The 12,572-nt window shown below is 47.4% G+C and overlaps 1 protein-coding gene across 3 annotated transcripts in view; it reads left to right on the forward strand.

Moving 5' to 3' along the window:
- sei (potassium voltage-gated channel seizure) overlaps positions 1-12,187 on the forward strand; it is a 298,945-nt gene extending 286,758 nt beyond the window's left edge. For all 3 annotated transcript variants that reach the window (XM_075895172.1, XM_075895175.1, XM_075895181.1), the window contains one exon: positions 1,221-12,187. In XM_075895172.1, coding sequence (XP_075751287.1) covers positions 1,221-1,361 — 141 coding nt within the window. In that variant the 3' untranslated portion in view covers positions 1,362-12,187. The remainder of the gene's footprint in view (positions 1-1,220) is intronic.
- Positions 12,188-12,572: the final 385 nt, after the last annotated feature.

Genomic DNA, 12,572 nt, shown 5'->3' on the forward strand with positions numbered 1-12,572 from the left:
CTTTATAAGCGACCCCAAACCATCCACCGCCGTCGGCGACGTCCGCAGTCTTCTCTCTATCTTTAAAAGAAAGAGGACTTGGCGGGCCGCAGCGCGACGCTCTACCGAATAAGCCACGGACGCGACGCTGATATCGGCGTCAGTAACGCGCCTTATACCCCTCCCCCTTCGCTCGCTCCTCCGCTCTCCTCGCTCGCTGCAGCTGCGCGCGCACCCCTCTCTCTCGCGCGCCTGCCTTCTCTCTCAGTCTCCCGTCGAGAGCGGGTCGTGAGGGGGAGTAAAGTTAAAATCCGTTGGCATTCGCCAGTGAGTTAACGTAAACTCCCCCGTGTGATCAAATTGCGATTCCCAGGAACCATTATACCATAAAGGCACCATAGTGTGATTAATAAATATAATAGTGCGAATTAATAAATACCCCTCATAGCATCACCCCGTGTATTCACACTTAACCATGTTCACCCTCGGGGAAATGCTTGGGAGTTGTTTTTTTTTTTAGCTTGTGCTGTTTGTGCGACAAGTCTTTCGTCACCAACTCGTCGAACGTTACACACGGAGCCCCGTCGTAGTGGTTTAGTGGCTATAGGTAATGAGCTGCTGACCCGTAGGCCACGGGATCGAATCCCGGCTACGGCGGCTGCATTTTCGATGGAGGCGAGAATGCTCTATAGACCCGTGTGCTCAGATTTGGGTGCATATTAAGGAACGCCAGGTGGTCGGAATTCCCGGAGCCCTCCACTACGGCGGCGTCTCTCATAATCTTATGGTGGCTTTTGGGCGTTAAACGTTACATAACCACAAACTCTACTGAACCATTCTAAAACTATCCACCAACCTTTCAGCCGTGTTAACACTCACAAAAATTCCCTTTTTCCGTCATCTATCTATCATTAGAATAGACTAGACAACAATATTGCGTGCTGTAACACCATTCAATCATTTATGAACATAATACAGTGTATCCATTCTGAATTATGAGCTGTTTGACATTGTATCTTCTTTCTTGTTATTCCGGTATGTATTTTCTTTCGATGCTTAGTATGTATTTTCTTGTCTCCACTCCTGCATGGGCCGTTAAAAAGCCTGCAGTATGTTCAAATAAAAAAAAAATATCTTTCTATTGAACGTTGCACATGGCTAAAACTTGTGTTTCTTGTTTTGTTGACGTATCGTAGTGACCCCGCATCATTTTTTTGTGTGTGTTTCCCGCGTCCTTGCAGTCGACGAAGCAGCACAAGCCTCGTCTCACGCGGACGCCGGCCGAAGACGGCGACTCCCGCGAAGCCAGCAGTCAGGCGTCCTCCTCTTCGACGTCGTCGGTCGCGAAGGACAGGGTGACCAGTCGGACATCGGACGTGTGACGGACGGGGGCGGCGGCTGCTCGCGTGCCGTGGTGTTTCGGTGAATGGTGCTGTTCGTTGTTTTCTAGCCCCGCATCCCCTTCAGGCTGCCTTCGCTTCTTCGTTCAGTGCCTCTCCGGTGAGTGATGTGCGACCAAAGCGTCGGCGGATCATCCCGGACGACCGAGAGCATTGGATGGTGACCGCGCCTTTCCCGTCGCTTCATCTCGAACGCTCACGGCGTGGATTCGTGTTGGGAGCTGTTCGCGATAGCCATTGCGCCTACGGGGTCGCTTTTTATTTTTTTAGAAATAACTCGCTGCTTGAAAGGTGGGAGAAGACAGAGTATTTTGGAGCAATTTGGAACAAGCGAACAAGGATACCGAATCATCCGTATATTACGCCGTTCGCCGTGTTTGTAAAATGCACATTTTTTTTATATATTGACCAGCCCTTCTCGAGCTAAAGAAAAAAAGAAATGATGGGTAGCCAACTCGACCATTGACTCTAGGAGGGTGAGATTGAATGTGGACAACGTTATCTCTATAACAGCATATAGCCAACTTTAACTGGGATTAGCCATCGTTTAGTCAACGATTAATTAGCCGATATTAGGCCGTGGTAGTGCACACTATACAACGCTTATAGTATGCGACTAGGTACGGCAGTTTAATGCTGCAAGAAATTGTTGCACGCGACACCACGACCGTTTACGGAAAGTGGGTGTGAGAGGCCATGAAGGCTGTTTTCAGGAGAAAAAAAAAAACTGCGCTGCGTTATCCCGCAACAAGTGATTCACTCCAGTGGCCTGCGCTTTGTAGGTCAATAAACAGATAACGCAGAACCTTGTCAAAACTATATCGAAAAGCGTGTCGTTAGATTCCCAAAAATCGTGTATGAGGCGTGTCAGGCTGTGTAGAGCTCTCGCATTGTTTCCCATTCGAAAGTAGCGGCCGATTGAACAGGCCATTGAGTTTTCGCTACGCCACGCAGTTTTTGTGAGAATGACCATAGAGGAAACAAAGACGTCGTCATCTATAGCTCCAGGGTGCGTCTCGTTTTCAGTGCTTGCCCCGCCGCGGTGGTCTAGTGGCTAAGGTACTCGGCTGCTGACCCGCAGGTCGTGGGTTCGAATCCCGGCTGCGGCGGCTGCATTTCGGATGGAGGCGGAAATGTTGTAGGCCCGTGTGCTCATATTTGGGTGCACGTTAAAGAACCCCAGGTGGTCGAAATTTCCGGAGCCCTCCACTACGGCGTCTCTCATAATCATATGGTGGTTTTGGGACGTTAAACCCCACATATCAATCAATCGTTTTCAGTGCTTATTCTAGTCAGGCTTATTCCATTCCGCAGACTTGGTTGCAGGTAACGGTCATTATTTATAGGCCACACCGATAGCTTACTAACCAAATTAAAATCACGTCATGTGTCCATTTCTCCTTACGTTGCCATGTCACTTTCGTTTTGTCACGGGTGTTCCTGCTAGTAATGTTACTCGGGAATTTTAAACAGTGAACTCAAATTGTCCAATCTACCACAAACTTCTATATTTCAAGAGATCAAGCACTTCTAAATACGCACTCAATGGCGTGATTTTAGCCAACCAATAAGCATAATCAATGACGTGGCAAAAAAAAAGACCACAAATCAAAGCCTACAATTCTCAACGGTATCATCACGTACGCTTCATTGCAAAACTCGTTTCGTGGAAGCCATAAGTGCGCAGTCATAGCGTACAATTTTCGCTGACGCAACTGTGGTTAAACGAGTCTAGTTTGTTCGCAGCAATAACGTAATTAAACCAGAATCTCTTGGCCTACAGCGCACGTTTTTACACACTGCTGGGTACACAGCTTGCATACGCAAATATTTCATTTGAAAATAAAATGTTTTTAATATTTACACAGGTGGCAGCAGTCAATCATTGACCGACGTTTGAACACACGACGTTGCCACAATAACTTAGGCAAAGACAACAATGCGCTTGGAATATGTCGACGTAAAGTGAATACATGACACACACGTTTATCGCTTTTTGTCAACGTACCTTAAGCGGATTCCCATCGCGACGCTAGACGAGACCGCCGTGGCGATAGCGCTTTCGATGGAGGCGGAAATGCTATAGGCCCGTGAACTTAGGTTTAGGGGCCCGCTGGAAAACCTCAGGTGGTTGAAATTTGCCAAGCCCTCCAGTACGGCCTGCCTCGTAATCACATCCTGGTGTTGGTAGGGAAATCCTCAGGAATTAATTATCTAACCCACATCATCCGGATATGTCTGTAAACCTAGTTTAATTATGTCTGCAGTACGCTGCTGCGCGCATTATGTCTTCTTCTTACTCCGTACTTGCTAAAGCTATTCACCCAAACAGTAATGTATCGAACGCAATAACTAGTTTAAGTGCAGCTGCAGTACGTGGCTGTGACCATATGATCCCTTTGCTATCGGTACTCGCACGCAGTGGTTTGTGTAACCGGACTTACTAAAGTGACCGCGCCTGCTTCTGGATCGCTTCCACTACGGACGATAATCCCTCCTGTCGAGTACATTGTTACTCGTTTGGAGGTTGCAAAGCTTAGGGGTGAGCTTTAATGTCAGCTAGATTCTTATTTTATACTGGTATATGAGGAGGACATTCGCGCCTCTCGGTTGTCTCTGGCGTACTGTATACTGTTTCGCAACGGGCAGTTCCCAACACGAAGTCGACGCCCCGAAGGTTGCGAGGCTTGTCGCCTACCGTCGCTCTCTCCTGCTTGGCCTTCAGTTCATCGAAACGAGAAACAAAAATAGTGAGAGAGACAGACAGAGACTGCCGCCTCTTCCAAGACTACTCGAGAGGACAACATCGCCCACACGCGTCACCTGACATTCCTGGAAAAAAAACTTATACGGTGCAGCATGAGCAGCAGCGGGAGCTAGCTGCTGTAAACCATGCACTGCGCCTCGTTATTTGCGCTTCTGTGATTTTCCTCCGTGTGCGGATAAGTAAGGAACAGTGTGATCAGAGTTGTGTGCACTACGAAGAAGGATGCCGGAGCAGAGCGGGGACAGTGCGCCCTTCTTCGGCGAATCCCCGCCCCATCCCCGCCACGCAACGCACCTTCGAAACGGATCTCTTTTGGATTTATTGTTGTTATAAGTACGTTCTAATGTTTTGAATTTGACGCGCGTGCTCCGCTTCGAACTGGAACTCGCACCAACGAGATGGAGTGCCCGAGTGTGTAAGTTCCGTGGGTAAAGTCTCCCGCCGCCGGTGGCCCACCACGAAGTTGTGTACGCACTCTCGAAGGACCCACGACGGCCACTCTGCCGCCGGCCATGTGCGGGTTTTGTTGTTGCTGCTGTTTTCTGTGTTTGTTTATGTTTAAGTGCTTTCATCTCGTCGGTGGCATGACGTTCTAACACTCGGCATATCGTTTTGCCACCTCTCTTTTCTAGGATCATCACAATTGAATTCAAGGTTCGTGCTCTTTCCGATTCCCACCGAGAAGCCGCCCCGCCCGCTCGTTCCTACTCCCGTTAGTTCGTAATCGTTGCGCGGTCATCTTTTTCACGCAGTCGGAGAAGTTCCAGTTGCAAGCTCTCATTCCGACACCACGGAGTACGAACTGCTCGCCCTCCAAAAATGGGCGATGGTCGTTTCTTAAGATATCGACTTTGTCGACGTAGCCTGTGGCCTTGTAACCCGCGCGGAGAAGGCGAGCGACTGGTTTGTCTCTTGGATTGAAAGCACTTGCAGTGATTGTCGATAGTGCACCCGGAACGAGGTGGATGACCTTGGAAAAAGAGACGCAACCAGTGTGTTCTGCGGAAACCCCCTCGCGTCGCTGTCTGCGTGTTCCGGGGCATCAGACAGTGAGCGAAGCTATTGAGTGTTGATCGAGATTACATTTTCGAACGACAAAATTACGCTCGGGTGCACGCACTACACTAGCTAACGACCCCGCCGGTGTCTCTCTTGTGGGGCAAAACGAAGGTGGCAGGGTTCCCAAATAAACGATAGGGGCGTTGACAGGTTATGCCGCAGACTCCCCCCTTCCTTCGTCCTTCCTTCTTCTTTTCTTAAAAAAAGGCGAGCTTTGCAAACGATGAAAAAGGGGAAATTAAAGCTGCGACACGTTCCACACGATGACCTGCATGCGGTCCCCTGCTTTCCGGTGATATAAGTAAGAAACGAACACTTCTACCGATGCACCATAAGGATTTCTCAGGTGTTGTCAATAACGCAAAGTCTGATTGACGATTGCTACGGGGCAGACTTGGCGCCCCCCTTGGCTAATTAGGAACGCCCCCTCACCCCGCCAACCATTTGTCAGCCTGCCCACTTTTGGCGCATGCCTCACTGACAGGCCACCGTATATGTCCCGCCATCATTCGTGGCATCCACCTCGACTGATGCGCTTTCGACCATCACGGCATTCTGTCGAGTCAAGGTTATCAGAGAGGGCGCACTAAACACACAACTACGTTTCGCGGTCTTGGAGGTGATGTACTTATAACGTACCGAGGTGTACGTCGTCGACTATGCGATACGCTATAAAAAATTCCGGACGAACCGTGACGCCTCTCTTTCGTACGGAGAACAGCGGGCGACGGAGTAGTAGAGTGTCTAACGACCCCAAGTGGGACCTCCCTCCGTCTCACCGAGGTTTTAATGTAGAATAAGCGCGGGCGCAGGTTAATCCAAGTGCGAGTTCGCGTGTCGTAAGCGAGCGAGAGATCCCCCCCACTCCCGTGAATTAATCATACAGGCGTCAGGTTCTGCACCATTCCAATCGCGTCTCTATCAAGTTTTACGGCACGTTTCTCTGGCGATCCTGTACGGAGCACGTTGTATAGTTTCCCCCCGCGCGTACACACGTTGTCGGGTGGTTATACGTAGGCTATTTTGTTGTTTTTTTTTTTTCAGAACACGAAGAGCAATCAGCCCGCTCGTGACGGTAGCTGTCCGCTCCTTGTACGAGCCGCGCCTAATTATTCCTGCCAATTAACGAGAGCTCGAGAGTTGTGCAGCCACGCGGATGACGTCACGGAGAGCTTTTTGTAACGGTTATCTTTTTACGCGTCGGATCACGCAGTACGCGTGAACGCGTGGCGTTCGAAGCATCCTATTTGCACGGGACAGTTACGTCACTTTCGCGGGAGTGTGTTGTTGTTGTTGTTCTTGTTGTTTTCCTCTCTGTCAAACACTTATTCTACACTCGTCTGATTAACGATGCTTCGAAAATCTCGTCTCGTCGCAAGACTTGTTAGCCTTAGTGCAGAGCAAAACCTAAGCCTACTGAAATTCGGACGACCGAATTACTTCTCCAGAGTATTAGTAAGAGCACGGCGCTTTTCGCATGCGTGGTCGCCCCGAGACCCTCTTGGAATCGGATTAGTGAAACGCTGGCCGGCTGTTGTGCTATAACAATGCCGGCAGGGCGAAAGCCAAGCCGCGTAGGACTAGAGAAATATCGTGCGCAAACACGGCGTTGGCGTCTGCGCATGTAGTGAGCCAAGTAAACTTGCCTCTAGCACGGTAGAAAGAAAGACAGAACAAAAAAAATATCGTCGCTCGTGTTTAAGCTCACTTACTTACGAGGTATAGAGCTCTCGTGATGTAAAATTATTAACATTTGTGCACATTCTGCTTAAGCGTAGGCTGTAGAAGTAGTGATCGAGTGAAGAACTTCTTTAATGAGAAAAAAGTTTATATATATAATACAGAGCAAAGCGTCTGGATTACACCACCTCGCTTCGGCGCAAATGTCGCGAGATTGCAGTGTGCACTAACAGCAAGGGTAAAGCACGAATTCTCAGGAACAATACACTCACCATCGCGATGTTGTAACCTGTGATGCCCGTGAAAAAAAAAAATGTACTCGCTCGCACTTTGGCAAATTCAAGCTTTGATCGACACCTCGCCTAGTTTGATTGCGATAGCGTTGAGTCAGCTCGCGCGACGACTGTGGTCAGCATAGGATACACGTACTCTCGAAATACTCAAAACATTTTGTGTCGAGGCTACGTCAACAGCGGCTCTCGATGGAAACAAAAGTTTACGCCACTGAGCTCTTACGTGTCGCTATTTATTGTTATTGGTTCCTTGCAGCCGTTTGTTCATCCGCGTCGCACAGAAGCGCCGGTGTTTTTTTTTTTTGCACCGACGTATACACATAGCATCGGAGTGCCGCATCGGAGTGCCTTGCCGCAGGCTAAGAAGCTGTCGCGCCCATCGCAATCCCCCCATCGCATTCATACTTGAGCACTTGAAAACTTGTTAAACGCTTGTTTTTTTTTTTCTCGGACACTCGTTCAACGACTAATCTTCGTGCAGTGTTGTTTCCATTAGGTTCCGCCCTTCGCGCTCATTCATTCACAACGTTGAAGTCTCCTCATCAAGTAAGTGTTGGTGAACGGGAAAGATCGCGCGCTTATTGTGTCTTAACACACCCGTAGGCAGAAACAACCGCTGAAAGTAAGGAGAGTGATGCTAGTTTCTCTGTTTGACACGAAGCGCCATCTTTTTTTTAGGGGGGGGGTGAAGGGGGGCTTACGAGCTTAACCCGATCTTCGGTCACGTTTACGGGCTGTGACGTTGGTGCGCGGCCGTCATTTCCCTGAATCTGCAAAATAATTCGTGCCAGGCCATAGTTTCCCTTTATATTGTGTACCTAATGACCGAACGATAATGTCACGTATTTCTTCCGCCGAGAACCACCAGACCAGTGATTCCTACACCCAAGTAATTTAGTCCAACCGACTGTAATATCGGTCGCTGTTGTTGTAAAGCAGGACAACGCGCTCTACACAGACAATGTGGGACTTTCGCGTCGGTAGAATGAGTTGATCATCTGTGTAAGCATCCTTGGTCGTCTTGCAGCTGTACTGTCAAAGAAAGATTTCGTATAGCCAAGTCTAACTCATGTAAGATGATAAGTGCTTAGGACGTTGTCAGATCTTTTTTCCTTTGCCGTATAGTTCTTGCTCTCCTGACAAAAATGGATGGTTATGAAGTTTGTGTTAGTGCAAATCTTTAGCAAACTTTTTTTCTAGCTTTAGCACGTGACAAGTGCAAGGTAGGAAAAACAGCACCATATCACGTGAGAGAGTAAAACAACGAACATGCTAAGGACATTCTTGGCGAATGTTCGCGTTTGTCGTGTTCTTACGCAAATACTCGCGCTCTGGGCATGCGCGTTGCGTCTTTCTCTAGCTTACTCATAGTGCCCCGCCTGAAGTCGCTCGCATAAATGTGCACATTGTACGAATCTCTTGTTACTTAGTTGACCAGCATTGAGAAAAAAAATCTCAATTTAGTTTCTGCGTGTTCACGCTCGTATTTGCCAAAATTTGCATATTTATTCCTTGTGACCTAAGTTTCTTGAACGTTAGAACCCTCCTAATCAAAAGAAACAAGCTTGCACAATCCATCTTCTAATGATGTCTTGGGACGTTAAGCATGTTATTAATATCGAGCTTGTCTGAAGCTACGATGCTGTCGTAACATTCAGGTTTGACCACGCACAGATTTTCTTGCGGAATGTTTATTTTGGTCAAGCCTTTGCATCCCGTATCACTCCGTGCATAATGATACCTGGAAAGGAACTAAAATTGTCCAGTGGTATTTGATTTAATCTGATTCATCTGTCGCTAACTGAGAGTGCGCTGAAATTTGAAGTTACGTACGACATCACAGGCCAGGCTTTTCTTTGTGTACCTAATTTTAGAAATTCTTCTCGCTCAATAGCAGTCCTCGCAATGGTCATGTTTTTATTTTCGCAATGTTTATGCAATGCTCGACAGTAAGAAAGAAACCTTGATGTAACTCTACCGAGGGAACAATTGTACGAAACAGCGATTGTGTTAGGTGTCTTGAGTTTAGAACTGTATCACCTTGCATTTGTGGGCTGGAAAGTGACCAAAACGAGAGCAGTTCAAGAGAGACGTCCTACGTGTCTGAACGGTTCGGCGATGAAGTTTCAAACAAGGTTGTGGTTTGTTTTATCTCTGAGTGTGAAGAATGCTTCGTCTTTTTATGCAATGTTGTACGAGTGTCAAGCGTAAGTTGTGTGTTGGTGATTAGCGTGCACTAGAATTTCCAAACCTGATGGCGGGAACCTACCCGGTGCTCGTGGCGTATTCCACCTGTGTAATCGGTGAGAGACATTTGAATTTTTAGGAATCTCTTTTATGTTTATTTCCATGGTTCGCAAGTCACTATGAACACTTCAAAACATCCAAAACATAAGGATGCAGAAAATTTTTTAAACGTGCGGCTTTAGATAGACCCTCCGTCTATCTTCTTTTACGCTTAGAACAGACACTGTTAGTTATTCGACTATTTTTTGTTCGAGTTCAGTATATTAGTCACAATTATATGACACATATAGCGTAGGCATTTCCTAGAGGTGAATGGCTATAATGTAATGGCGTAGTATAAGGGTGAATGGAAGGAGACAAAAAAAAAAGCATATCGTGTCACTTCTGTAGGATCTCAACAAGCACGCGAAAGCAAGGCATGCGAGGAACAGCGGACGTTTCTGCTGTGCGCACTTATAGAAAAAAAAAAAAACAGCGCGAACATTGCATTCTGACATCAAGAAACATGCAGCAGGCGCGTTAGTAAGAAAGGCCACACCGAGCTTAATAGCACCGATATATTCTTGCCCGCCCCCAAAAAACACATAAATTTGAAAAAAAAAGTGGCCCCGTGATTTAGGTTGCCCTGTGCGAGCCTGTGAACTTTCAGGTACTCGTGATCATTTTACCTTTGACAAGCAGCGAACGACACAGCATTTTCTTTCTATCATAATGCCCAATGTCCAGAAGCTTGCGAGTTTGATGGAACAGAAAGACATATCATCTGAACGCAGCGAAAGGGCTAGGGGAAAGTACGGCGCGTGGTTTCGCTCATTAGTTGAATTCCGCGATGGCCTGGACTCTGGCTTTGGCATTCCTGCCGACTCAGCATTCTCTGTATAGCGGTCAACTAGATGCGGCTGAGGACGGAAATTGAGCAGCGTTACGAGACGAAAGCACTACGCCGTTTCTTTTACATTTAAATTTACAAGGGGAACCGCACGGAATCATGTTTTTTCTGGGCCCTGTTGCATTACCGTAATAGAGCAACCGCGGTAGCTACCACCAATACATCACCGCACAGAGGCATCTGTCTATAGCGTAGTTGAGCGAGTTGAGTACTTCCCGAGATGGTCAATCGTTAGTCATACTCACGTCTGTCTAGTCAAGTTATGTAAGCAGTCGTTAACTGGCCGGATAGCTTCGAGTATAAGATACTTGTCGCAAATCAAGAAGGGTGCGTTGGCACCATGCGATGTGTGTATACCTGAAACAGACATGCGAAAGTCGCGCTCAAAATGATGCTAGAAAATGTTCGGAACTGCTGGTTTCACTTCTGCAGCTCCAATTAGCCGCTGGTTGCAGATAACAACTGTGTTTATGAGATGGAAGCTGATTTACTTTTTGTTAAATATTGAGACCGATGTAAGATTTTGCATCGCTTCAAGCAATGCACTGTAGGCTTGATAGCGACCTCAGACGGGCAATTAGTAGAGCCAGGATAATATTCCTGACCACTAACTCGCAGTTACGCTCCTGAAGAGCGTTCACCACCTTGGCAATAACTGAACAGAGATATTGAGGTGGTAGGCTCCGTCTGAAGCACGTGGCAACACGCTACCCGCAGTAACGAAAAAAAAAACGAAAAAACGCGGTTTTTTGTTTGGTTTTACTTGCGTGTCATTGCTTAGCTGTGCCTATAGTCTCAGTGACTTATTTTTCTGAGACTCCAATGACTTGCATTCCGAGCAATCACTGGTTCAGTTACAGCGCGTAATGTTCTTGGACTTACTGCAGACACGTTTTACAAATGTGCGAGGCAATATCAAATATTTCTGGTAGGCACTAAACGTGAAAAGCTGGAATCGTCTTTTCGAAAAAAAAAATATTCGACAGTGTAATGAGAAAAAAGACAGTCCATAATCTAAAGAATAGTTTGGCGGGATAGGCGACCCGAATTTGGGTGAACAGTGAAATGTCTAGGGAGTTGAACTGACGGACAGCGTTGTGGTAACGCCCGGCCGTAATCGTGCCCAAGACCATCGCCGTATAATGCAGCACAAGGCGATTCGGCACAGGCGTGATCGTGTCAGAGTCGCGTGATGAACCCTAGTCTTAAACATTGCGTCCTCACAGCACTCCTCTTCATCCAATGTTGCATTAGCTACCTCGGGTGCTCGCAATACCTTTTATGTGATATCAATCTCCATCGCCGGTCGCCATCGTTTTACGGCCGGCGTCGTTCCGCCTTTGCATGTGGCGCAGATTTTCTGACCGTCATGGTTGTCGATAGCTTGCTTTCCCTGCGTGCCCCTGTAGCAGCGAGTCGGCGGCGTTAATGACGTAATGACGTAGTGCGAAGCGCACTCTTCCCACACCCCGCTCTTAACGGCTTCGTGCACTGTTTTTTTCGCCACCAGGTGGCGTGACACACAGGCGTTTCGCGTTTTGGCGCCACAAAACCACGCCGCTCGTACACGCACACACACACACACAGCATTCATGAACCTGTGAACAAAGCTCATCGCGTTAGTGTTTATCTTTTGGTGCCCGACTACAGGATAACACACGCTCGCCTGCGCATCTTATAGTGACTGCGCGCTGTGCTATAGACGACAAGTTTGGCTTTTTCGACTTGTACATAAAAGGTGAAAACAAACACTTGGCTTCTTTCGACGGCAAAGCTGCTTATGTTGATGCTCACTTCTTTGTACATACTATACATATTATAAATATGTATTACAGACATTATTTCTACTTCGCAGTAAATTCACTCATCACCACTCGTGTGTTTCTTGTTTCTTTGCAGCGTGTCACATGACTCTTCAGTTCTTGTTATCTTTCTTTTTACAGAAATTCTCAAAAAGGTCTGTGTTCTCCTCCTTCGTGAAGGCAGCCCTGCTTTCACGGAAGACGTATATCGATGGTTATCACCCTAATTTGCGCTACAGCTAAAGGATATAGCGCACCTTGGCGGCACTAAAATACTCCGAATATTGTTTCTACCGCACAAATACTTGGAAGCCAAAAACAATAACAACAAAAAAGATGTGCGGGCACGAATCGCCTCACGTTGAGCTTTTGGCTCTGTAGCAGAATCGCCCGCATATCTTCGTCTGGCACGCATCGGTAAGGCGTGCAAAAGGTGGTCGTGCTCCATAGAGCAAT

This window comes from Rhipicephalus microplus, chromosome 1 (assembly GCF_043290135.1).
Source record: "Rhipicephalus microplus isolate Deutch F79 chromosome 1, USDA_Rmic, whole genome shotgun sequence".
Lineage (NCBI taxonomy): Eukaryota > Metazoa > Arthropoda > Arachnida > Ixodida > Ixodidae > Rhipicephalus > Rhipicephalus microplus.